General features: G+C 41.0%; 1 protein-coding gene across 2 annotated transcripts; it reads left to right on the forward strand.

Moving 5' to 3' along the window:
- The first annotated feature begins 51 nt into the window (after positions 1–51).
- Positions 52–27,834, forward strand: SAMD8 (sterile alpha motif domain containing 8). 2 transcript variants are annotated; one of them, XM_061634862.1, is made up of 7 exons: positions 52–138; positions 9,835–10,002; positions 10,315–10,907; positions 22,738–22,833; positions 23,689–23,806; positions 25,259–25,409; positions 26,947–27,834. In XM_061634862.1, the coding sequence occupies exons 2-7, from the start codon at positions 10,000–10,002 to the stop codon at positions 27,249–27,251; spliced, it is 1,266 nt and encodes a 421-aa protein (XP_061490846.1). In that variant the 5' UTR covers positions 52–138; positions 9,835–9,999; the 3' UTR covers positions 27,252–27,834. The 2 variants fall into 2 exon arrangements, with proteins under 2 accessions (XP_061490846.1, XP_061490847.1); XM_061634863.1 differs by lacking the exon at positions 9,835–10,002 and having other exon boundaries at positions 57–138.

Here is a 27,834-nt window from a genome sequence, read left to right on the forward strand (position 1 = left end):
GCGGGGTCGACTTGTCTGTCGCCGCTGCTGCCGCCGCTTCATTCCGTGTGATGGGGAAGGAGCGCCGGCGACAGAAGCGCAGCCCTTTGGCCTGGACTCTCTCTGCCGATACGTAGCGGAGCCACCCCGCGCTATCGGGTGAGGAGGAAGCGGGTGGGCTTGGCTTGGTGTGGCTGATTGACCTCCGGGGCGATTGTGGGGACGGGGAGTTGAAGCTTATTCTCTACAAAGTGGAGGTAGAGCTAGGCTTGTGTGGAGGATCCTTCCCGGGACCCCCATGGCTACTGTGGTAAATTGAAGAAACTTCCATGGTCAGAAGTAGTCTACTTTTTAGTTGCTCCTTCGTGAGAAAAAACGGGGTGATTATCTTTGCCCTGCTTGTGAGCTTCGCAGGGGCGTCTAACATAAGACTCGTAGACTAAATGACACTTTAGTCTGATCCAACACCGTTGTTTTGGACATAGTTACAGAGGACACATCTTTAAATAGTGATAATGCTGGATGAGTATCACCTTCGTGTACAAGAAGCAGTCTGAATCTGTCAACCAGATGATGTGCAGGAACAGGGAGTGGCTGTTTGAGATGCTCACAATCTGGGCATGAGGCTTCTGATTAGACTTATTGGATCTTTTTATTTAAATTTACTATTCTTCTACTAGGTTGAAGAAACCCTAGATCCATTCCCCACCTCCTTGTTCACAATCGGCCAATATGGCTCATTAGATCCTTTGGAGTGGGAATATGTTATAAGTGTACTTGACGATAGAGTTGCAGCTTTTTAAAGCTGCCTTGTTTTTTTTAATGAAGCCTCCAAGTATAGATACAGTCATTCACAAGGCCAGGTTCTGATAACAAACAGCAGGAGAAGGTCGTCATTATGCTTGACTTGTGAGCTTCAGGAGTTGCATCTGGCTGGCTGTTGTTGGAAGTTGAATGCAGTATATTTTGTCCGATCCTGCTGTGGGTTTGAGTGTATAGATTAGGCACGACCCCTCCATTGTGTGCAATGTTCCTCCGAGGAAAGCATATCCTTCCAGCTTCTTAAGAGATAAAATATAGACTTGAAGGCAGACCTGTTATGTTGCTATTCTTGTGCCAAGGATCACAGCCTAAGTTGCTTTCTCTCTATTCAACCTCAATTGTTAAACATACTTGAAGATTTTTCTCTGCCTTTTGCATACTGTACTATGCAACAGCCTTTCCTGCACTGGCATGTGAAGTTGGGTGGATTAGGGCCCAACATCATGTTGGGTTAAGCATGTAATTAAAAGTTGAATGAATATTTTAAACTGCAAATAGCAGTCGGGGAGGGGATCAGAATGGGGGCAGCAGAGAACAGGGAGGGGGTTAACTCTTTCTTCTTAACCATGCTCCAGAGGAAAATTCCTTCCCAGCTGCTGTTGGGCATGAAAGGAGAGCTGCCAGTTGTACCAGGAATCAATATTGTCTTCATAAGCATCTAAAAATCACTTTGCGCGCTGTCTTATGAGATTACTGTCAATAGAGGCAGTGAAAAGGCTTTAAAAAAAAAGCCAGGGTTGAAGCGTGCAGGGGAGTCCTTCCAGCTTCTCTGTAAGGAAGTTTTGCTGTGTGCTGGGACCACTCCTAACTAATATGGAGATTTATGAAACAGTAACTGTATTTGCCCCTCAAGTTGATCCTGTAAATGCATATGTAGCGTTACTTGAACTTACACAAAGTTTTAGAAAAAATTGAAATATATGCAAATACTTCCTTATCAAACCTTTAGGGATGTATATCTAGTTTAACTAAGTATGAAATTTAATTTGTGTAACTTAACTATTTCATATATTTATGAAGTCAAAGTGTGTTTTATTAAAACAGTATTTACAGTTTTTAAATGTATGCAGAGATGGAGCTGCTAAGTTGCCAGTTAGGGAAAATAGGAAAAAATAAAATAAGAGTTAAAAATTGAAAGTGTTTAATAAACTAAAGGAAGGTTTTAATATCTGGGCCTAGACACATAGGTGCTACCATGCAGAACAGAAACTTACAAGAGCTTGGTAAATGAACATTCTTATAACTAAAAAGTAGCAATCAGTTTGGGTATGCAGTTAAACTTTGTGATGGCATATCATCATGCAGAGGTTGTAGTCCTATGCACAGAATTGGGGGAATACATCCCATAGAATTTGGTGGGATGTTTTGAGTAACCATGGATATGCAAGTGTCACAGTAACATTAGAGAAAAGTAGCTATTCCAAACTCACATTTAGTTATTTTGATTTTCTCAGTAAATATCCTTTAATATAACTTCTCTTTCTCCAATCAGAATCAGTGCCTGAAAGATTCGTAACTTGAGATTCTGAACTTCTGCTTTGAACTTCATTTAGTTCTGAAAATGGAAGGTTTGCATGAAATGAACTTTTTCACATGTATGTAAGTTCTTTGATTGTATGGATGTGGCGTGAAATATTCATTTCACTTGATATGGAAGATGGAGGAATTTGAGTAAAGTTTAAAGTAAGAATTGAGCCTGCCTTGTATGCAAGCCTTGCCACTATGTTGCAGAAACAATATGCTTAGCAGACTCCTGGTTTGGACCAGACATATGAAGATGTCCTTCAGGTTTTCCACAACAAAGCCTTATGATTGTTGGTTGTTTAATAATCTAGACCAGCCTTTCCCAACCAGTGTGCCTCCAGATGTTGTTGGACCACAACTCCCATCAGCCTCAGCCAGCATTTCCAATGGTCAGGAAAGATGGGAATTGAGGTCCAACAACATCTGGAGGCACACTGTTTGGGAAAGGCTGGTCTAGACTAATGTAATAGTAATGTTATAGTCACTATAATATTATTACCTCTGGATTTTGGCTTTAGGATTTTGGCTTTAGGAACTGCATAATTCACTATTATTGACTGAATATTTTAAACAATACTTTTAAAAGTGTTTCACTACTCTTTCAGGAACAGCTGCAAGTTGTTTGCGGAGTTAGACTTTATTCCTCTTGTTAGATTTCCTGCCAGCGTGCTACCTGTGAAAACAAAACTTGTGGCAACTTGCTTACCATAGAATCTAGGTGGGATTCCCAGCTTTTCCCTGTTGTGTGAAATAGCCTGGTGCCGTTCTACTTGCTCTAGTAATGTACGTTTGCTCTGCTGATGAGCTGATTCAGCCTGGGAATGATTGCCTTATATTATTCAGTAGAACTGTAGGATGCTGATGATTAAAACACAGCTAATACTTCTAATTTTGTTTTGTTTTTCTCTGTAGCATGGGGAATTGTATTGAGGATGTTGCTCTTTATCAGAGTTACATTTTTTGTGATGTGTAGATTGCATAACGCTACTCATTTAAGCATTTAACATTTAAAATGTAAACTTAGATCATCATTACAACAGTCAGCAGTCCTAGGATCAATATGGTTTTTATTGGCTTTTATTGGAGATAGGTCGACTTGATTGCTCTTTTTTGCATTGTTGATATTTTGTATTCCTATTGGTCTGCTCAGAACGTTGGCCTAGAAATATTTTAAAAATGAAATCGTTTGGGCATGAAATCTCCATAAAAGAAAATCCCCAAATAGAGGAGGTTTAGCAGAAACCCTCCACAGATACTTTATGGGAGTTCAAATCAAGTCAATAATACCTGGATGTTTTAGCCATATTGTGCTGCCATAAAATCAAATTTGGAAACTTTTCCAGCTTGTGACTATTAAATGTCTATTACATAATGGGTATAATTATAATTGATAGCCTTACTGTTAGAAGCGACCAGTACCAGAAGCTGACCAAGCTTGATAGATACTGTTTCCAGTGCCATATTCTTAAGAAAGGGTTTCTGTTATTAGAAAGCAAAACTACATGGAAATTATTTGGCATAGTTTGCACTTGCCTCTGTCACTGTACAGAAAGATGGCATCTGTGTGAAGTCTGGGGATCAGATACCTGTTAGGAGGTAAAACTCAAAATGTGCAAAGTAGAACACATTTGTACCTGTGCTCCTTTAGGGTTTTTTTCTTTCCATTTTGATTTGTCTTTGCTGCTCTTGTATTCAAGTATACATACGATCATCTTCAGTCAAGTAGGCCAGATGTGTTGTTTTATTGGGGACAAATATTTTGTTTGAAATAGGCTATGTTATTTCCTCACCAGGAAATCTATTTAAAATAGCAAACCATAATGCTTACCCAAGTAGCAAGCATGAATGACACAGTTTCTTCTGACGTCTGTCCAAAGATTTTAATCGGTGTTATTTTAACAAGGTACTGACTTAACCCTGTGTGGAACCCAGTAGTGAAGCCTTATTGCAAGAGTCACCAATGCAGTGCTAGCAGGCACACATGTGCCTGCAGAGTGCTTCCCTGGGATCCACAGGGGCCTCTCCCCTCACTGAAATTAGGTTTGAAAGAAGCATTTTATTGTAGCCAATAGAGTAGGTTGCAGTGTGAGCTTGGTTGCAGTGTGCCTGTGGTGCCTGTGACAGTTTCTCTGGTCCGAAAAGGTTGGTGATCCCTGCCTTTTTGTAATGTCCCTGGTTTACAATACAGATTGACATAAATATTTTTATTATGCTAATTTGCTGTAGAACAGTAAGAAATCTTGTTTGACTGTTCCTTTAACAAAACTTGTAATCTGCTTTGAGTACATATTCTTATAGAAAAATAGAGTATAAATAAAACAACAAATCTGTCGAGCTACTGGCAAAAATAGTCCATTGAGAGAGCATTATTTCTTCAGGCATTTGACCCTCCCACTTCTCCAACATTTGGAGCTCATGGTGAACTTTCTCCCAAGTACAAGACTATCACAGATGACCTTTGATGTATTGGTGTACAGTATGTATGATTGTTCAGCACTGTGAGTGACTCATACTATGTGAAATTTGAAGGTTGGTCCTTTTCCTGCTGTGCCAAGGAAAGAATCTGTTGTTTGATATCTCTTCTAGAGGAATTGTAATTGAATTCTTTGGGCATCAGGAGTATTTATTGGGTTAATCCTTTAAGTGACTGCCTTCTGAATGTTTCAAAAAACCTTGAGAATAATCTTCTGGTGAGCCAGTGTTTTGTTATTCTCTTAATTTTGATTTATATCTGTTGAGGTAAAGACTAGGACCTTCTTAAAATCAGCTTTATGGGCGTTTAGGCAAGAAAATGTTGAAATTCAGTTTGCAATTTCAGTAGGAAGTGGCAACACAAATGCTCAGTAAAGTGATATGTGCAATGGATCTTCTGAAGGTTTGAGATTGCAGAGGTTTTGTTCTGTTGGCTTTGCTCTTTTCAGTCAAAAAGTAAGATTCCATAGATTTATATCCCACCTTTGCACCGTCTAGATTTTTCATGGCAGCTTACTATTTAGTTATATTGTTGATTGTCCTGGCAGGGACAAGGTTCCACATGTAGAAACATAGACCCTGAAACAAAGAATCAGACTCCCTTATCCTGGTGCTGTCCATGAAAATCTATGCAGTAATAAATGTGTTAGTCTTTAAGGTGCCACAAGACTCCCTTCCCTTTCACCTACTCCTCAGAACAAACCAACAAACATTCCTTGGGAGTGCACACCAACCAAACTTAATCTTAGAAGCAGAGCAAATACCAGTGTTTGGGCCTAGGAGGTCAGGGCTTCTCCTGCCACACATTATTACTGCATAAACATTTATGGACAGCACCAGGATAAGGGAATCTGATTCCACATGTAGGCAGTTGCATGTTTCTTTGCATGTTTCTGAATGTAGACATTTCCTGTTAGTCCCTTGTAATTGTAAATGTATGCTATGGTCATCATGCTGAACAGCACACTTCATTTCTCTGTTCATATGAGAGTGCACTGGACTTGATGGGAATGCTGAAGAGTACTTGGAAGGTACCTGCCTGCCGGGAGCATGGAGCAGTAGCATTTCTTTCTTTTGTTGACCATGCAGTTCTAATTGAGGAGGGTGGGAAGAGGCAGAAGAAAGAAAATGCCATCCGGAAAGCCAAAACCGTAGGCACAGGGGCCTCCTAGTTAAGAGATCTGCCCGTCTCCCATTGTGAGGGAACTAGTGCATCTTTTAAAAATATCTTTCCTTGTGTCATGTGACCAGCTTTCTCAGTGAAGGTGAGCATCAGAATGAGTTGGGTCTGACACTTACCTGCTGTATCAGGCTTGAAAATACCCACTTGCTTATGAGTAAGAATTGCCTCATGACTTCTAGGCAGGAAAGTTCCTTTAAATTGAAAAAAAGAGTTCTCTGTTCTTTCAGGCCATCAGTATGCCACAAATTAAGTGTGCGCAGGAAGGCTAATAAAAATGTTTGTAGGCAAATAACTTTTCTATAGCTCTTTGTAAGACTACAATATATTTACACTTGCTTGGCTATAATAGCAATACAATACTGAAAATACACAGTGTTCCTGTAGTATTTTTGAGCGAGTGCATGGGAATGTGATTTTCTCATCACAGTATGTAACATTAGTAGAGTTTGGAATCAAAACTGTGGCTTTAGGTGGATTGTCTTAATTATTTTCTAGATTATTTCCAAAAAATCAGAATTTTCATCTTCAGAGAGAAAACAATATTTGCTTGATTATGTTATGTTAGAGTGAGAGAATAATTTAATATCTTAGCTTCACCTTTTTGAGGTATTCAAACCCTTTGAGAATTGCTCATCTTCATCCTCTTCTAAATGGCCAGGATCCAAAAATCTACTTAGATGCACCAAAGATATAGTTCTGGTTCCCATGGAAAAGTATGATTATGAACACGTGTTCTGTGTTAGTAATTTTTTAGGCAGATTTGCCTCTCTTTGAGGATTTTTTCTCTCAATTTTTTTGTAGTTAAGTAAATCTCAGAGTTCTGCCAGGTATGCAGGGACTTCCATGTTGTGCATGGGTAGGGCTGTTTTGGCTACAGAGAGATTAGCATGCATCCCTGAACATCACTATTATGCTAATTTTTTAAAGTTCTTTAATAATATAGTCTTGTAAAATAATACTGGTCCTCATTTATTAAACTAAATGACAGCATATATAGTGATAAATAAAATGTGTACATTTTAGATTTTATATGTTTAACCTTTTGAGCCAATTCATCCACTCTGAGGTTATATACAAAAAGTAATAGGTATGCTAGTTCACCAGCCTTTGATGAGGAAGGGTTTTTTCCTTGGTTTTAATTTCCCCTCTCTTTTAGGGTTGCCAGGTATGAAACTTTTGGTCATGTTCTTTATGCTAATGATGGTTCATGAAATTGCTTTGCTATAGTTGTTTCAGCGAGCCTATTCAGAAACGTGATTGGTTACATGTTTTTTGTGTCATTGTTTTTAGATGTCTTTTAACAGTTTTACAGTGACTTGCAAAAGTACTCAGACTCCTGACCAATGTTCACATATTATTCAGTTACAAATGGTACGTTGTAATTTCGTTCTGTCTGATATTTTATTTTGAAACACTGAAACTCAAAATCAATTATTGTAAGGTGGCATTGGCTTTATGTTGGGAAACTGAAACATGTTGCTTGCATAAGTATTCAGCCCAATTAATATTTAGTAGAGCCACCTTTCGCTGCAATAACAGCTTTAAGTCTTTTGGAGTAGGTATGTACCAGCTTTGCACACAGTGTCGGAGGGATTTTGGCCCATTCTTCTTGGCAGATTTGTTCCAGATCGATCAGGTTGCTTTGACGTCACTTGTGGACTGCAATTTCCAAAGAGTGCCACAGATTCTCAATGGGATTGAGATCAGGACTTTGACTGGGCCACTGTAGGACATTAACCGTTTTGTTCTTGGGCCAATCCAATCTTACTTTGGCCTTGCGCTTGGGATCATTGTCCTGCTGAAAGTGAATTTCCTTCCAAGCTTCAGTTTTTTAGTGGACTGAAGCAGGTTTTCTTGTAGTATTTCCCTGTATTTTGCTCCATCCATTCTTCCTTCGATGCCCATTTCCTGCTGATGAGAAGCATACCCACAGCATGATACTGCCACCACCATACTTCATGGTAGGGATGGTGTGTCTTCAGGTATGGACAGTGTTAGGTTTTGAGTTTTGGTCAAAAAGCTCTATCTTGGTCTTACCTGACCACAAAACTTTTTCCCACATCACATCTGGGACACTCTCATGCTTTCTGGCAAACTCTAGATGTGCTTTCAGATGGTGCTTTTTGAGTAACGGGTTCTTTCTTGCCACCCTCTCATACAGGCCAGTGTTATGCAGAGCTCTTGATATGGTTGACAGGTGCACTATTACTCCACTGCCAGCCACTGAACTCTATAGCTCCTTCAAAGTGATTGTTGGCCTCTCTGTGGCTTCTCTCACAAGTCTCCTTCTTGTTCAAGCGCTGAGTTTTGAGGGACAGTCTTTTCTTGGCATTGCCTGGGTGATGTGATGCAGCTTCCACTTCCTGATCATTGATCCAACTGTGCTCACTGGGATATCCAAACACTTCGATATTATCTTGTACCCTTTTCTTAATCTATAGATATTACATTATCTCTAACTTCTGTAGAATGCTCTTTGGTCTTCATTTTCCTTCAGATCCACAGCCTGACCAATGATCCTTCAACAGTGGGGGTTTTATCCTGACAAGGTGACAGCAACTTTAGTGGTTCACAGATGGAGGCCAATGGTAAGGTAATTGTGTCCTCGATAGGGCAGTTCCTTTCATCTGTGTAAACTGAGAGCTTCCACACCACAGGGGTTAAATACTTATGCAAAGGTTTCAGTTTTTTATGTTTCTTACAAACATTTCCCAACATAAAGCCAATGTCACCTTACAATAATTGATTTTGAGCTTCAGTGTTTCAAAATAAAATATCAGACAGCAGGGTTGTGGAGTCGGAGTCGTGGAGTTGGAGTCGGGAGCAATTTTGGGTGGAGTCGGAGTTGGTAGAAATGTACAGACTCTGACTCCGATTCCGACTCCTTCATAAATGGACTTGGATTGGACTTGTGGGAGTTGTAGTTCAAAAAAGTAACTTTTGCAAGCTCTGGATTCACGTGGTGGTGATGAAATGCCTTGTGCTACCATTTTACTACAGTAAATTTGTTATTACTAGTTAATATACATTTGCCATTTATGAAGGAGTTGGAATCGGACAGTAGAAAAATAGAGGAGTCGGAGGTCTGGCGTACCGACTCCACAGCTCTGTCAGACAGAACGAAATTACAATGTACCATTTATAACTGAGTAATACGAGCGCATTGGTCAGGGTGTTATCAGTAAAATTATATGGGTGCTCAGAACAAGCCTTACTCTTACTTTTAGTCTCTCAGAATTTGTGAGAGTTGCTGTCCTTTTAAGATTCCTATTCCCGTGAAGGTGTGTATCCTCACTGCTAAGTATGTAGATCAAATGTGAGGGGTAATTACTTGTTTGCCTTAGAGGAATTCTTTGTTTATTCATCAAGCATTGTACTGGCTCCTCTGTCTCTTCCTCAAGGACTTCAAAGCCCTTACAGATAAGTAAGTGTCAGCTTGACAGGAGAATGGACGGAATGTGATATCCTCTTCTATCCTTGAAGGAAGTACTCTATGTAATTCTTCCGCATTTTACTACCTTTATGTCCTACTACCTTTATGTCCGTCTTTGATGTTTATTATTTACTGTACCCAAAGTCCTATATAGCACTAAGGAGTTCTGAATAAAGTTGTCTGTCTGACCACGGTTGCCTGTCTGTGGTAGCCTGGTGCTGATAGATTCTTGGATCAAAGTATTTGTTTGTGTATGTATTTTCCTTCCTTCCTTGGTTTCAGTCCAATCAAGCTCTGTGCCTTACCTGAAGGAAGGGGGCACAGTGAGGTCTCATTTACATCTTGCCCAACAAGGGGTCTGATTACTTTTGCAAGGCACTGTAAATATTTTATTTTGTTTTTAATTGTGTTTTCATCACAGATGTTTGCTGCCCTGAGCTCCTTTGGGAGGAAGGATAGGATAAAACCTCAATGCCAAAAAGAGAACCTTACTGTATTATAAGCAACTTGCATCTCCCTCATAAACACTTTGGTCCTGATCTAAGGAAATACAAGTGGCAGAAGGTGCTCCACATCTGCTTATAATATGGTTAGTCCTGCCCAAGTGAACTGTACCGGTCACCATTGTTGGTAGCACCAAGGTTCCGGTGGGCTGTAGAAATTAAATTTAGGATTCACAGTGTAATTTTGTTATTTAATAGGAAAGAGATATTTTAATCTCTCTGAAGTACATTTTAAAATTGTCTCCTAGAACAATAACATTAAGAGGATGATGATTATAGTTATATTACCACCCTGCACCACAGGGTCCCAGGAGTGAGTCACAACAATGTAAAAAACTTGATGCTGTCTTGATGTGGGCAGTGCCTTCTCATTCTCTAAAACTTCTGATTTTTACCAGGTAGAGAAAATGGAAGGCAACAGCCAACTTTGCATTCAGCGTTGGTCTACCAGGCATGTAGCCAAATGGCTGAAGGATGAAGGCTTCTGTGAGTACGTGGACATTTTGTGTGAGAAACATAGATTGGATGGGATTACATTACTGACCCTGACTGAATATGACTTGAGGTCTCCTCCTCTGGAAATCAAGATTTTAGGTGATATCAAAAGGCTGATGTTGTCAATACGCAAATTACAGAAGCATCACATTGAAGTTTTGGAAGAGCTTGGTTATAACAGCGATAGTCCTGTTGGTTCACTGTCACCTGTGATTAGCTCTCTGCAAGGAACAGACTGGTTTTGCAATGGTGAAGTGCAACGGGATTGTGATGACTGCGAACCTGTTGCTGACTTGAACATTGACCAGTATCAGTATGCAAATGGAAAAAATAAACATTCTACGCGAAGACTGGACCCAGAGTACTGGAAGACAGCTTTGAGTTGTATATACGTTTTTATTGTGTTTGGCTTCACATCGTTTGTCATGGTTATTGTGCATGAGCGAGTTCCTGACATGCAAACATATCCACCACTTCCAGACATATTCCTAGACAGGTAAGTGCTTTAACCTGTAAAAGAAAAAGGGTTAAAACACAGAATTGCTCGACTGTTGTGGCCAAAGTATATGTTTCACAAAATTTCATACTTTGTCCCCCAGTTTTTTTAAAAAATGAAAAGCACCTGCTGGAAGCAGTCTGGATTAATATCCAAACCTCCTTTGGGGAACTATAAACACTTCCCACTTTTTTGTGAAAATATCTAAAGCTTACCTCTCATGGCTTGTTTGAAACAAATAAACGATACTCCAATTTAATACAACATGGCAAGCCATAGCATGGCTTGTTTGAGCCCATGCAGGCGCTGTGTAGTGGTGCGGAGAAGCAGCACAGAAACCCATGCAGCAGGGAAGAGGCACTTTCACAATTAAACCATGGTTTAAGACAAACTGTGGTTTATTGTGTGACATGCAAATGAGGCCACTAAGACTGCTTTACTGGCATGAATTTCTGGAGGAGTGAAAACAGAAAACGCAGATCTGGTTTTGCAGAGGAGAGTGCTGTGGGGTGCAGATACCTTTGAGATGGTGAGATAAAAAACAACTACTGAAGAGAGGTAATGCTACAGTGGATGGGGAAACAGAAGAAGGGTAGTGACTGACATGTGCTTGATCAGAGAGAGGATGGATTACCTGGAGAAAAAGTAGGGTTAATGGAGAACAGTTCAAAAGGACCTCTGGTGCAGACAGTGCAGCAAGGGATACGGAGGGGGAGAGAAAATGGGTTAAAAAGAGAACAGTTAAAATTTTAACCAAACCTTTTCCAGCGTTAACATAGCAATGTGATCTTCTTAAGTTTAATAAGCATGTAAAAGTGATCCCTTCTGTAAGCATGGAAGTTACTGGAAATTAATTAGTACAGTCAAACGAGCTTTGTAATTCAGAGTCCATTTTGGAAGTTCTGGATTTCATGCATCTGTGAGCAAGAAGGACGCTCTATCACCAACTTTATTCAGTCAGCAAACACCTCTGCCTGAGCAGCTTACATGCCGCATCTAGTGTCCAGTTCATAATAATGTTAAATTGCTGCAGTTTCCCAAATGAAATAGGATGACCCAAACAGCTTCTTTCATTCAGAAACTGGACCTGGGTATTCTGTCAACATGTCGTATTGATGCCCTCTGCCCCCCAATACAATGTATTAAGAATATGGAGATATATTCACTGCTGTTCCTTCTGATTCCTGGCAGTTGATGTCTTAGTCTAAGTTCCAGATTTTTCCTTCCAGGAAGAGGGCTGTATCTGAAGGATGAATTTATGTAATTTTCTTTTATGCAACAGTGTCAATTTTAGAGTAGGCCTTATTTATATTACAAAGGAATTAAGCCAGCTCTGCGTTCAGTTTATTTCAAGTAATACCACCTTTACAAGAAAGGGCCATGGCTCAGTGGTAGAGCATGTGCTTTGCACACAGGTGGCCTCAAGTTTAATCCAGGTAGGGGTTGGAGAAACCCCTGCCTAAAACCCTGGAGAGCAGCTACCAGTCAGTGTAGACACTACTGAGCTAGATGGACCAGTGGTCTGGTTTGTTATAAGGCTGTTTTCTATGCCATTCTCTATTAGAATCATAGAATAGTAGAGTTGGAAGGGGCCTATAAGGCTATTGAGTCCAGCTCCCTGCTCATTGCAGGAATCCAAGTTAGAGTATACCCGACAGGTGGTTGTCCAGCTGCCTCTTGAAGGCCTCTACTGCTGGAGAGCCCACCACCTCGTTAGGTAATTGGTTCCATTGTCATACCACTCTAACAGGAAGTTTTTCCTGATGTTCAGTTGAAATCTGGCTTCCTGTAATTTGAGCCCATTATTCCATGTCCTGCACTCTTGGATGATCGAGAAGAGATCCCGGCCCTCCTCTGTGGTACAACCTTTCAAGTACTTGAAGAATGGTATCATATCTCCCCTTGGTCTTCTCTTGGCTAAACATGCCCAGTTCTTTCAGTCTTTCCTCATAGGGCTTTATTTCCAGTCCCCTGATCATCCATGTTAATTATTTCATTAATCATTCTTTATGTCCCACCCATCCATAACATTTTAGGTGGGTTACAACACTTCAACATTCGCATCTTTTAAAGAACGAAAGAAAGAAGTGGAAAACAATTCTATAAACACCATCAAAGCATTTACTGCCCTTCCAGTAAGCTGTTGGGAACTCTTATGCATGCTGTTTTAGGAGGGAAGGATGCAAGCTTGCAGCAGCAGCTCTAACTGGTGACTAGGGCCAGATTACCCTTTCTGTACCCTCAAGGCATTATTCCTGGCTATCAGTCAATAAAGTAATGCCTACAAAATTTGATACTGAATTTAGACATCAGTTATTTTAAAAATTGTTATTTAAAAATCCCAGTAGGGAGCAAGAAGAGCAACATACAACAACTGTGAAATTGTTTAAGGGTAGAATTGCTCTTATCAGGGCACTGAGAAAGATTCGGAGTAATGAATGGTGAAGGACTGTAAGCAGGAAAAGAAGGCCAGAAGATTACAATAGTCTCAGTGACTGGCCTCTCTTATTACCCTTTTAGTAACAAAGGCATGTGACTGCAGAATAATTTCAGTAGAAGTCTCAAGCAGTTGTGAATTTGTTGTGATGTTACAATGGACATATGCTGTCTCCAAGGAGCGAGGGTTGCTGACAGTGATTGTAGATTGATTTGAAAGCAAGGCTGAAAGGTTAATACATAGACTTCATAGGGCAACAAAAATGCCTGCCATGATTATAATTTGCTAAACAGACGGGGTAAGAAGAGGGCGATGACTGAAGAGAAGCTATTACAGATTAGGTCATAATAGCTCAGATTTTAGCTTTTAAATTTATTACTTGGTTCACTTTTCTTTGGAATGTGCTTTTTGTGGTTAGAGTACATTTTTAGTGATATGCTAGTTGTTCCATCCTGTGCTTTTTAAAAAAATCTATATGGTAGGAACAGATCTGAGCATTTTGAAATGTGCAAGGCTGTCTGCTGACAGTGTTTGTAAACTGGAAAATGTATATTAGCTGTTACTGTCCACAGACAACACATTAACTGGTTTTTATCATAAAACTCTCCTAGAATGCCCAGTCCCTATGTGGGTATTTTCTTTTTTTTAAAAAGTGTAATTGTTTAGCAGTTCTTTAGGGTTATATATTTTACCTAAGTGCTTGTGGCTGCGGAATAATCAGTCACACACCTTACCCTATATAATGCTACTAGGAGCCAGCACTGGTTGGATTACCAGAAGGCAGAAAGTGGGGAGGGAGGAACCTGGGAGAAGAGGTGGGAGCATCCCACTGCTGGAAGGTCTGAGTGAGCCCCCTCCTCCTGTGGTGCCAATCTCTTGTGCACACCTCTCAAGAGCCTGGCCAAAGTTATCCATGCTCAGGTAACTTTCAAAGTAAGCTGCCATAGTGCATTAAATGTGGGGCTGCCTTTAAAGGCTGGTGGAAACTGCAGTTATTTATTATTATTTATTTTAATTTAAATTCCACCCTTCCTCCCAGAAGGAGCCCAGGGCAGCAAAGAAAACACTAAAACCACTCTAAAATATTTTAAAAACAGGCTGTTAACTGGGACTGGCTGCTGGGAACACATGGCACTGGTTCTTAAACAGCTTCACTGGCTCCCATTCTGTTTCTGAACACAATTCAGAGTGCTTACTTTTGAAATGGTTTTAGTTGGGACCTGAATATTTGAAGGATTACTTGTTTCCATTGTGACCCATGTGAAGATCAAATTTGGTAGCCCTCCTCTAGGTTCCTCTGCCATTGGAGGTAAGGAGGTGGTGTCTCAAGGCAAAGGTTTCTCATTTTTGACATCCTGGTTCTGGAATGTTCTCCCTAGGGAGGTTTGACTGACACTTTGCCTCCTTTTGATGCCAGGCAAAGAATAGCTTTTTTCTCAGACTTTAGAACATTGATACTGGTTTTGTGCTACTAGTGATTTTCTGTTCTTAATTTTGTGGCCATGTTACTTGGTTCTAGTGATGTGGGACAAATTTTCTAAAATAAACTTTTTCCGGGGCTCACTCTTTCAACAGAAAAATTTCTGTTTCATAATAATGAATGGATGCCAATTACAAACACAATATTAGGCAAGCTGCTTGGCAGTTTCAAAATGGTTTGCTTTCTTTACTAAATACAAATAAAAAAGGTTAAATGGATCACTTTCTAGAGCATCAGAAAATTTTCTTGCATAAGCTAAAAATTTTCTAGTGCAAATTACCCTAAAATTCATTTTCCCCCCAAATTTTATTATTTTAATTTTATTATTCACTGTATGCATTCTTAGCCACCCTGCATGTATATGCATCGAAGGGAGGGATATAAATTTGTAAAATAAGGGAATAAGTTTGTTTGGCAGAATGAGCTAGTGAGGGTGCAGCATTGAATTGCTGTGTAAAGAAGTAGGCATGAATAAATGAAATGGTGGACAAAATGTGAACGATGAAAAGGGAATGTGCAGAAAAGTAAATGTGCAACAGAAATGGATCACGTTAGTAATAGGAAAAAGATAGTCTCAGTTTAGGGGGGAAATGATCTTGCAAGAAAGCACTGCAGTTCAGAAAAGACAGCTCATTTGATGGTGCGATAAAATGTCCTTTGCCCCAATAAACAGCATTCGACTATAACTGAGGAAGACATTGCTTTAAGGAGCAGGCAGCATAGGTAAATGCTCCATAGAAATGAATGAAGATCTTGATTTTTGTAACTTGGCGTAAGAGTAGTGAACTGAAAAATTATCTGGCATTTCATGCTTCTCTTGTAATGTATTGAAGAGATTTATTGTGCTTAGGATACAAAAGTGGGAATTGGAGCTGTCAAATATTACTTGCAGACTCTCGCTCTTTTTGTAGATATATGATATGGATTTATTTTAACAAAGTGACAACTGGGAATTGCATCCAGCTCCCATGAGCACTAGCCAGCATAGCCAACGGTCAGGGGTGATGGGAGCTGGAGTCCAACAGCATCTGGAGGTTCGCAGGTTCTCCATCTCATCTCTGCCACTATTAATGTTTTGTGCCCTACAAGATCTTCTAGATTAAATGTGGTGGACCACTGTGGTTCGATAAGGATTACACAGATGTTAAAAACAGAGTGAATGGTACTGCTAGAATATGAGATTATTTCTATTGTTGCTGTTCAGTCACTTATCGATGTCAAAAAAGCTGGTATTTGTTTGAGATCAGAAAAGGTTGTTTATCAAATATCTGTAGCCGTATTTAGATTTTTCCAGCATTCCTTGCACAGTATAAAGTTTTGGAATCTAATATAGTCACAGTTGCCCTAATCTATTACCCAGGGCCTGGTTTGAATGTAATATCTCAACTTGTGATGCTCAGAAATGCATGAGCCTTGTATCTTTGTGCTCCGACCTCATGCCACCCCACTGATTCTCCCTTCTTAGTGCACTATGATTCACACTTCTAATCCTGGTAATTGTATTTTTGCAATCTGGAATTTATGGTTAATTAACTCAGGAAGTATTGAAATATAGCATTCCAAGAAGGGAAGGGGTGTGCACGAGCACAAGGCTTTGGTGTGTCTCAGCTTAATAAGTCAAAATACATACATCCAAATAAGGACAGTGTGACTAATTCTGCATAAAAATGGTGTTACAGGATTGCATTACTCCTGTCCTTCTCCCAATAGAGGTCATCCATCAGGTCAGCCAAGGCTGATTCAGTCCCATAACCAGGCCTGAACCCAGACTGGAATGGGTCAAGATAATCTGTTTCATCCAAGAGTACTTGCAATTGCTGCACCGCATCCCTCTCAATCACCTTCCCTAAAAAAGGGGTATTTGCGACTGGGTGGTAGTTGTCTTTGTATTGTCATTGTGATTTCTTCAGTACTGATTTATGGCATCATGGGTACAGTAGAGTTGATCTGTTATTAAACAACAGACCCTAGGGGAGCATAATATATTTAATTGTCCTTAAAATACAACTTAGGTTGTTGGGTCCTGTGATCTGAAAACCTTTTTCTCAATTTAACTGATAATAGCCTACATGGATAGAACTTTATTGTTCAGATTCATTAGAAAGGGAGGGTTAACACCTTCCATTATATTACTGGTAATTCAAATACACAGTGGCTAAGCTATGTCTCCAAATACTTATTGCATAAGCTCAAAAACAGGGCAACCAACAATGAGTTTTTGTTGAAATACAGGTTGGTTTTAAGTCTAGACATTTTACAGTGGGTAATTGTTTTGTATCAACCCATATAGCATGTAAGAATGTTTTGTGATGGAAAGGTCACCTATCTGCAGACTATATAGATCTTAAGACCATTTTCCATGCCATTGACAGGGAGATGTGTAAGGAAAGCTTTTTGATATCAACAGTTATTATTATTATTATTATTGTTATAGCTCTATTCAAATATCCATCTGAAAGTTGGATCTTTGCCTTTTGGTAATAACAAGAAGTGGTTAGCATCCAAACCAAGAACAAAAGGGGGGGGGCAAAAACCAAGATGCTAGAAAAGTAGGAATTTATTTATTTATTTATTAAATTTATATACCGCCCGACTAGCAATAGCTCTCTGGGCGGTGAACATAAAACAGCATAAAAATACAATAAATAACAAAACAATACTAAAATACAAGCAACAATCCAACACAATAAACATTTTTAAAATTAAATCAGTGTAACTTAAAATGCTTCAGAGAATAGGAAGGTTTTGACCTGGCGCCGGAAGGAGAGCAGAGTCGGCGCCAGGCGTACTTCCTCAGGGAGACTGTTCCATAGTTCGGGGGCCACCACTGAGAAGGCCCTAGATCTTGTCATCACCCTCCGGGCCTCCCTGTGAGTTGGAACCCGGAGGAGGGCCTTCGTAGCAGAATGTAGTGCACGGGCCGGTTCATATCGGAAGAGGCGTTCCGCAAGGTATCGTGGTCCCGCACCGTATAAGGCTTTATAGGTTAATACCAACACTTTGAATCTAGCCCGGAAACATATTGGCAACCAGTGCAAGCTGGCCAGAACAGGTGTTATATGCTCGGACCGCTTGGTCCTTGTCAGCAATCTGGCCGCCGCATTTTGCACTAGTTGTAGCTTCCAAACTGTCTTCAAAGGTAGCCCTACGTAAAGCGCATTACAGTAATCCAAACGTGAGGTTACCAGAGCATGTACCACTGATGTAACGTCCTCTTTACTCAAATAGGGACGTAGCTGGGCTACCAACCGAAGTTGGTAAAACGCATTCCTAACCACCGAGGCTACTTGAGCCTCAAGTGAGAGGGAAGAGTCTAAAAAGACTCCCAGACTACGAACCCGGTCCTTTAGGGGGAGTGTAACCCCGTCCAGGACAGGGTATATATCCACCATCCGATCAGAGAACCCGTCCACCAACAGCATCTCAGTCTTGTCTGGATTGAGCTTCAGTTTGTTAACTCTCATCCAGTCCATTGTCGAGGCCAGGCAACGGTTCAGCAAATCGACAGCCTCACCTGAAGAAGATGAAAAGGAGAAGTAGAGCTGCGTGTCATCAGCATACTGATGACAACGCACTCCAAAACTCCTGATGACCTCTCCCAACGGCTTCATGTAGATATTAAAAAGCAGGGGGGACAAAACTGACCCCTGCGGGACCCCATATTGGAGAGCCCGCGGTGTCGAGCAATGTTCCCCAAGCACTACCTTCTGGAGACGACCCGCCAAGTAGGAGCGGAACCACTGCCAAGCAGTACCTCCAACTCCCAACTCCGCGAGCCTCTCCAGAAGGATACCATGGTCGATGGTATCAAAAGCCACTGAGAGATCAAGGAGAATCAACAGAGTTACACTCCCTCTGTCTTTTTCCCGACATAGGTCATCGTACAGGGCGACCAAGGCTGTCTCAGTGCCAAAACCGGGCCTAAAACCCGATTGAAATGGATCTAGATAATCAGTTTCATCCAATAGCGCCTGGAGCTGGCCAGCAACCAACCGTTCCAAGACCTTGCCCAGGAATGGAACATTCGCCACTGGCCTGTAGCTGTTAAAATTGTCTGGGTCCAAGGAAGGCTTTTTCAGGAGTGGTCTCACCACTGCCTCTTTCAGACAGCCCGGGACCACTCCCTCTCGTAAAGAGGCATTTATCACTTCCTTGGCCCAGCTACCTGTTCCATTCCTGCTAGTTTTTATCAGCCAGGAGGGGCAAGGATCCAGTACCGAAGTGGTTGCACGTACCTGTCCAAGCACCTTGTCCACGTCCTCGAGTTGAACCAACTGAAGCTCATCCAACAAAACAGGACAAGACTGTGCTCCGGACATCTCACTAGGATCTACTGCTATAACTTGAGAGTCTAGGTCCTGGCGGATACATGAGATCTTATTCTGGAAGTGATCGGCAAACTGATTACAGCGGGCCTCCAGTGATTCCACCGTGTCCGGAGGGTTTGAATGGAGAAGCCCCCGGACAACTCGAAAGAGCTCCGCTGGGCGGCAAAGAGATGATTTAATAGTGGCAGCAAAATGATGTTTTTTAGCTGCCTTCACTGCTCCTACATAGAGCTTAGTCGAAGCACTAACCAGCGCATAATTGTATCCGTCGGGAGTTCGTCTCCATTTCCGCTCAAGCCTCCTCCTATCTTGCTTCATCGCTCTCAGCTCCGGAGTATACCATGGAGCTGTATGAGCTCTACACAGGAGAGGGCGTGCAGGAGCGATCGTGTTTACAGCCCGGGTCATCTCCGTATTCCACAGAGCGACCAGGGCTTCAGCAGGAGCGCCAGTCCTATCAGCCGGAAAATCCCCCAGAGCCCTTTGAAAACCTTCAGGATCCATTATTGAATCTATAAACCCAACGCAACCCAAATCATAGACTGATTTATGGATTTTAGATGTATGATTTTACATTTGTTCTTGCTGTTTTATTTATAGCCCTGATTAAGGCCTGAAAATCAACAGGCTGAAACTCATTGGGTTTATACGTACAATAAATTCCTACTTTTCTAGCATCTTGATTTTTGCTCCCCCTTTTGTTCTTTGCCTTTTGGCTCTTTGCTTAATAATATTCCTGTGATTAGGGACATAAAATGAGGGTGTATTCAGCCCCATTTTAATTTTTTAAAATTAAGAGTTTATCCAAACTCAGAGGCTACGAGCTTACTGCCTAACTGTGGATAATGGAAAAAATGGAAATGGACTGCCCTCAAGTCGATTCCGACTTACGTTGACCCTATGAATAGGGTTTTCATGGTAAACGGTATTCAGAGGTGGTTTTACCATTGCCTTCCTCTGAGTCTGAGAGGCAGTGACTGGCCCAAGGTCTCCCAGTGAGCTTCATGGCTGTGTGGGGATTCGAACCCTGGTCTCACAGGTCGTAGTCCAACACCTTAACCACTACACCACACTGGCTCTTACTGTGGATAATAGAAAGATCTATTTTACTGTATGTAGACAGCATAGTTGTAACACTCCAATAGAAGTGTATAGTTCTTAGGCTCTTAGATGTATTATTATTTGTTATATTTGCTGGTCACTTTTCTCACCCAGGTGAGCAAGGCAATTTACATTAATCAGTTAAAAACAGCATAATCAATAAAACTTCTGACAATTAAAAACCAGTTAAAATAAACACCACCAATAGATCAGTAGGTGACTAGAAAAGGTCATCAACAGCAAAGATCCCCTCATCAAGGGCAAAATGCCTGGGTAAAAAAGAGCAGTCTTTTTCTGGCACCTAAAGTTGGATAAAGATGGGTCCAGGCATGGCTCCTCGGGGAGAGCATTCCACAGTCAGAAGGCAACCACCTAAAAAGCCTCTACTCACGTTGCCACCCTCCGAATCTCCTATGGAGGTGGCACATGAAAAAGGGCCTCTGATGATGATTGCAGGGTCTGAGTTGATTCATGAGGGGAGAGGCAGTCCTTGGTGCATTGGGGCCAAGAGCTGCATAATAGGTCAAAGCCACACTTTGAATTGAACCTGGAAACTAATTGGTAGCCCGTGTAGTCATGGCAGAATTGGTGTTATACATTCAGACTGACTTACACCAGTCAACAATGAGGCTGCCAATTTCTGCACCAGTTGCAGTTTCTGAACATTCTTCAAAGGCATTGCAGTAGTCTAACCTAGATGTTACCAGAGCATAGACAACCAAAGTTAGGCTGTTCCTGTCCAGATAGGAGTGCAGCTGGACCACCAGTCAAAGCTTATGGAAGACACTCCGTGCTACTGAGGCCACTTGAGCCTCATGCAACAGTAATGAATCCAGGAGTATCCCAGGCTACAAACCTGCTCCTTCAGAGACAGTGTAACCCCATCCAGAGTAGGCCATATCCCATCCATCTGGTCTAGGGATGTTTGGCTCTTTCTGTAACACAATTTATTGAACATCTGATTATTTAGCTAGAAACTATTAATGCAGTAGTGGACTCTTAATTAACATACTGTGGGACAAGTAAATGGTTGTCTATTTTGCTTTTTGTTTGGGCAACTGGAGGAACCATTTTAGTGATACAAAGCTTGAAAGTGAAGCAATCATCTTGAAGAATCGGAAGGTTTTGGAGAATATATGGAAGCCGGTGGAGTTCCCCAATTAAAAAAATTCTCAAGTCTAAACAGTATTTACAAGTATTTTTATTGAATGAAATTTTTGGGTGGGAGAGAGGTTGAATTTGTAGCTCTTGAACCATTTCAGAATAACTTGGGCCAGGGAGACGGAGGCCTTTTATGCAAGCAGTGCTCCTTCATACAAGTAGCACATGAAGAGGCCATAAATCTTATCTAGCACCTTACATAGATATTAGGAATCATTTTGAGGAAATAAAGAGGAGCTCAAACAAGATTTTAAAATGTTGCCTTAAAAAAAATCCTAATACTTCCACTAGAAAAATAAAAAATCCAGGTGTGTGTGTTTTCCCTCCAGGACTTCATTTCACCTGGGTTCAGATAAAATTAAGTATGGTAGGCACATTTACACTTTTCTGACTACTAGATCAAGCTGCTGTTTTGTCTAGTGATCAGCTTCCAAAACTCTGTTTGGAACAGAGCCAATTTAACCCATTGATTTTTATGCCTTAGGGCTATAGATAGTTAAACAAATGGTCAAGGCTGGTGCCAGGCATGACTGAGCTCTTGGGCACCAGCCTGCCCTGGGCTCATGGTGCCCACCCACATGTGCCACCCACCTCTCCCACTATGGTGAATGCTGGTTGTGCTGCACGTGCATGCCTACCATCAACCAAGATGACAGCTTAGACTTCCCTAAGGGGCTGATGTCCCTGCCGCCATCTTGGTTGATGGCAGGCAAGCACACACAGCACGGCCAGCATTCACCACAATGGGAGAAGTAGGTGGGGCATGCAGATAGGCATCATGGGCCTGCCCGATTATATGGGGGGGTGCCTGGGAGCTCCCTCTCTACAATCTCTGGCAGGGTCAGAAGCCGACGCTGCCACAGATCATGGAACAAGAGCACTAAAGGAAGGGCCTTTCAGGGGCTCTTCTGGGCCGCAGGAGCCCTCGACCAGGGCCCAACCTGGCCGTCCTCTGGTGCCGGCCCTGCAAATGGTCCATTTGTTTTGCTTCTTGCCAGATTACTTTTCCCAGCTTTAGGCCAGTAAAGCAAAACTTAAGATGGGAAAGATATTTATCTCAAGAAAAATGTGACCCTTCTGGCAAGTTGCTACTTGGTATTGCATGTTTAAGTACCAACATGGGTTTGAAACCAACAGCAAGTAATGTTAGACAATGTGCTGAATGGTTAGGTACATAAATGAATCAATTTTAAATCAGATATTTAATTTTTTAATTATGCCAGTTACCTATAATTATCATTTATTTTGCTGGGAACTGCAGACTTCAAAGACCTTGATTCTTGTGGCACATATCATCATGCTTTTCCTCTCTTCTGTTTTTAGTGTTCCTAGGATACCATGGGCTTTTGCCATGACTGAAGTATGTGGGGTAATTCTCTGCTACATCTGGCTGCTTGTTCTTCTCCTTCACAAACACAGGTAGAGTTCAGTTGCTTTTAATTTGGAAATAGTAGACAATCTAGTTTGAAGAAATTATGTGTATCTGTTGTGTGCTACTACTCTGGAGAAAAATGGAAGATAACTTGATTCATCATTAAGAGAGAATAGTAAGGTGCACAAGCATTGCAGATGCAGGTTATAACTGAATCCATGGCAGCTAATTCACATAAGATGTTGATTTGCAGCATCTGGCAAGGTGGCTCAGTCACCACTGCAAAACTGATGAGAAAGTGTGGTGGTGTGGAAAAACTGTGGTAGACTTGTTTGGCAAATTGCAGTGCAGTGCTTATGCCATGTATCCCAACGTATTTTTTGGCAGGGGTTAGATGGCATGCCACTGACGCACGTATGAGGGCTTTTTCAATTGTGGCCCCCACCCTATGGAACTCCCTCCCAAATGATCTCCGCCATGCCCCTTCTACGTTGAGCTTCTGCCGGGCCTGAAGACCTGGCTCTTCAGGCAGGCTTTTGGGGTGGGTTAGATTTTATCTTCATTGTTCTTAGATTTTTAATGCCTACGTATTGTATGCTTATGTTGTACGTCGCCCAGAGTGGCTGGACAGCCAACCAGATGGGCGACTAATAAATTCAAAACCGAGTTTGGATCCTAAGGAAGTTCCCAGAAGGAAAGGTTTTGGTCTTATCCTGCCACCTGTACTTCCAAAGCCTCTCTAGAAGTTGAGTGTGGGGGGGTGATGTTTCCTGCACAATTTGGAATGAGGTGCTGGGATGGAGGAGGGGACTAAAAGCTTTTCTTCCAAGAAGTTCCTTAAGTGAATATCCAAGCCAAAGTACTCAATTGAAACAACTCATACTTTTGCTGCTTGTTTCTAGATCAATCCTTTTACGACGGTTATTCAGTCTTATGGGTACTGTGTTCTTGTTACGTTGTATTACAATGTTTGTGACCTCGTTATCTGTGCCTGGCCAACATTTGCAGTGTTCTGGAAAGGTAAGCGACCATTTCTTCTCCCTAACCCCCCTCCCCAGATGCTGAGGTTTTCTTCTGCATTTGCTACAGTCCTGAGACAGAATTAAACTTCTTACAAACACATTAGAAATATAGGAAGCTGTCTTTCACCAGCCTAGACTATTTGTCCATCTAGCCAGGTATTTGACTGGCAGAGGGTCTGAAGGTCTTTCTTATCATCTGCTATGTGACACCTTCACTGGAGATGCCATGGACTGAATCTGGGACCTTCTGCTTGCAAAACATGGGCTCTGCACTTGAACTATGGTCCCTCTCCAAACTTCAGTCCTAGTATGTTGAAAGCAGGTTGTTGAGCTTGCTACAGTAGCCTGATAAAAGTTCTAGAAGGTGTCTTTCTCTTTGGCCTATATGGGCAACATGAGTTCTCTGGAACACTCTTTAACATTTCCATATGTACACTCTGCCTAGTTATAGTAACAAATTTTGCCCTGTGATATTTTGGTAGCCTCCTCCAACCTGGTACTCTCCACATGGTGTTGGACTAAACTGCCAACATCTCTGATGATTGGCTGTGCTGGCTGGAGCTCATGGGGGTTGTAGTCCAAAGTATTTGGAGGGCATCATTTTGGGGAAGACTGTATTACTATGTAGTATGTTGAGTGGGTTTTTGGTGTTGATGGGTACATCATAAAGCCACAGAATAAGTTAGATATAGTCTGAGGGACTTGGAGAAAGGAAATGTTGCCAGGCTGCCTATTTAATATGAATCAATATTACTTTATGGTATTCCTTAAAGGTTTCTCACAATCATAAATGTCTCCTCAACTATGAGCTCACTAAGTGGCCTTAGCAAGCTTATTATCCTTATATTGTACATGGGAGGGTGAGAGAAAATACTGACCTGTCTACAGGGTGTTGTACAGAATACTGAGAGAATGCATATGGAGCACGTTGAATGCTCTAAAAATGCTATATAAATGCTAAGTTGTATTATTTTAAATTGTTTTTAGATTTTTAAGTGCCTTTTAAGGTTGTGCATAGTTTAATTGTATTTTAATTGTATGTTTTTTATGTTTTTAACTACATGTAGTTCTATTTGTAAGCTGCCCTGAGTTCTAGTTTGGAAAAAGGGCGGGGTAAAAATAAAGTTTCAATCAATCAATCACATGTTTATAAAGCTCCCTATATTGTGCTAACTAAGAGAGTGACTGGAAGAGCAGGGGCTGTGAAAACCATGTAAATACAAACATGTATTTATATAATGTACATGCAGAGTATGATTTAGAGCATGATGCATTTGGGGTGAAATGTGAAACTGTATTTTTCTGCTGAATATCTCTGAGGAAGTCAAAGCTTTTCAATTGTCTATGGAAACTGCTGTGTAAACTGGAGACAAATGCAGTGCTTTTCATTTGGTAGATCTTAAGTGTTCTTGGTGTGTTCTTAAAATTTTATGCATGGTTCTAATTCTAGTTGTATGGCAATGTATGGGCAAAACTTCAACGAGCCTTTGCAATTTGGAGTGGCTTTGGCATGACGCTAACAGGAGTACATACCTGTGGAGACTACATGTTCAGTGGCCATACTGTTGTCCTAACTATGCTGAACTTCTTTGTCACTGAATGTAAGTACAGTGTTAAAATGGCATACGGTCATCAACATCATGAATCTATCAGGTCACTACTTCCACTCCTTTTTTTCTATATTTTGCTGTTATGCAACGTTTTCTACTTAGCAGATAAAGGTTTCATTGAGGGGGGAAACTGGGTATTGGGGGGCAGGAAACTGGTAGACGTAAGTGGCAGTAGGACTTGTAATTGACTGGATTATTATTGAAAGCATAGATATGAATGACTGAACATTCAATGAATTGTCATTCATGTTTAGAAGTGAAAGAAAAGGGTATAGTATTTCAGTTTCACCAGTCTCCATGATCTGTGGACTGGTGCCATGTAAAGAATCTTTTATCAGTACAAAGGATATTATGAATAATATGAAAAGCATTTACATATTGTGTATAGTGCTTAGTTACTGTTGGTTTACGAGCACAGTGGTTCCCAACTTTTTTTCCAATGGACTCTTGAAAATTGCTTATGGCCTTGGACCACTTAATTATTTTTCTGCCTGTTGTAACAAATGTAATACTGTGCTAGTTACTGTATGATTTTTAATTGTGTTTTTATTGCATCTTTTATTTCTTACCTTATAAGCAGGGCTGTGGAGTTGGTACGCCAGACCTTCGACTCCGACTCCTCTATTTTTCTACTGTCCGACTCCTTCATAAATGGCAAATGTATATTAACTAGTAATAACACATTTACTGTAGTAAAATGATAGCACAAGGCATTTCATCACCACCACGTGAATCCAGAGCTTGGAAAAGTTACTTTTTTGAACTACAACTCCCATGAGCCCAATCCCTGGGTGGTGATGAAATGCCTTGTGCTACCATTTTACTACAGTAAATTTGTTATTACTAGTTAATATACATTTGCCATTTATGAAGGAATCGGAGTCGGAGTCTGTACATTTCTACCGACTCCGACTCCACCCAAAATTGCTCCCGACTCCACGACTCCGACTCCACAGCCCTGCTTATAAGTATTACAATTTGCATTCCATAGAATTCAGATTGCAGTACCATAAAAGACAATATCAGAAATAAAAGCAGCAATAAAAATACAGTTAAAAATCAATAGGTATATTTAATGTGGACATGCTGCAGACAACCTGAATGAAGCTTGCGGACCATTGGTGGTCACGGGCCACAGTTTGGGAACCCCTTTCTAGCAGATGAGTGGGTCAAAAAAGAAATATGGGGCCCTCTTAGTCTTAAATCTAAAATGCACACAGAAGGAGAAAATGTAGGAGAGAGGTTGCTTAAAGAATGCCTATTAACAAGCATTAACAGTGAGGACCATGCTGCCCTTCCCCTTGCTTGGATGAATGGGAAGAATCTCCAAGCAGTCCTTGGTCCTGTGGATGGTGACTGGGATTGTTCTTCCCTTACCCTCTGCAGCCATGTGGCAATTTAACAGCTGCAGAAGAGTATATTAAACCTTGTTGCCCCTAATTAGCTGTTTGGCCAGAGTATTGCTTTGCCATGTCATTGTAAAACCTGAGAAATTAAGATTGGTTGATTGCTCAATTCTCTTCCTTAGATACACCAAGAAGCTGGAACTTCTTGCACACTTTGTCGTGGGTGCTGAATCTCTTTGGAATTTTCTTCATTTTGGCTGCACATGAACATTACTCCATTGATGTCTTCATTGCCTTCTACATCACTACAAGACTATTTTTGTACTATCACACACTGGCTAACACAAGAGCCTATCAACAGAGTAGGAGGGCCAGGATCTGGTTCCCCATGTTCTCTTTTTTTGAATGCAATGTAAATGGTACAGTTCCAAATGAGTATTGTTGGCCCTTCTCAAAACCATCTATAATGAAAAGATTAATTGGCTAAAGAGTACTGGGTTTAATTCACATCTGTGTGAAGTATTTCTGACTAACTCCTATGAGTATGACTGCACACAAAAAGTTTCTTATTTATGTTTGGTCAGCAACAAGGCTAAGAGGCACCCATTGAAATGCAGCAAAGTTAAGTTACTACCTATTCCTCAGCCATCTCTAACTTGTTTGCTTGGAACTTCAGATTGTCTTTCACTGAAGGAATGACTTTGGATCCAGTAACGTCAAATGCTACCTAGTTAGCGATTGTGTCTCAAGCGAACACTAATACGTGTCATACTTTTAAAATAACTGTTTGCCTAATGAGAAGGGGGTGCATTTGGGGAGGGAAATCTGGAGCTGATGAAAAAGAGCCCCAAATGCCTGAGTATAAGAAATGCGTGTCATATCTGGCGAATATAAACGGGGCAAAGTAACTGCCTCTGGTGCTTGGTTCCAAAATGACAACTGTGAACAGAGCTTCATTGACTTGGAGTAAATGACTTCATACTGTTGTACCATCCAGAGCTTTTCCTGGTTTACATTTCAGTAATTGGTAAGAAATAAATACCTTATCTTTTGGATTGAGGTTGACCTAC

This window comes from Rhineura floridana, chromosome 7, assembly GCF_030035675.1.
Source record: "Rhineura floridana isolate rRhiFlo1 chromosome 7, rRhiFlo1.hap2, whole genome shotgun sequence".
Taxonomy (NCBI): domain Eukaryota; kingdom Metazoa; phylum Chordata; class Lepidosauria; order Squamata; family Rhineuridae; genus Rhineura; species Rhineura floridana.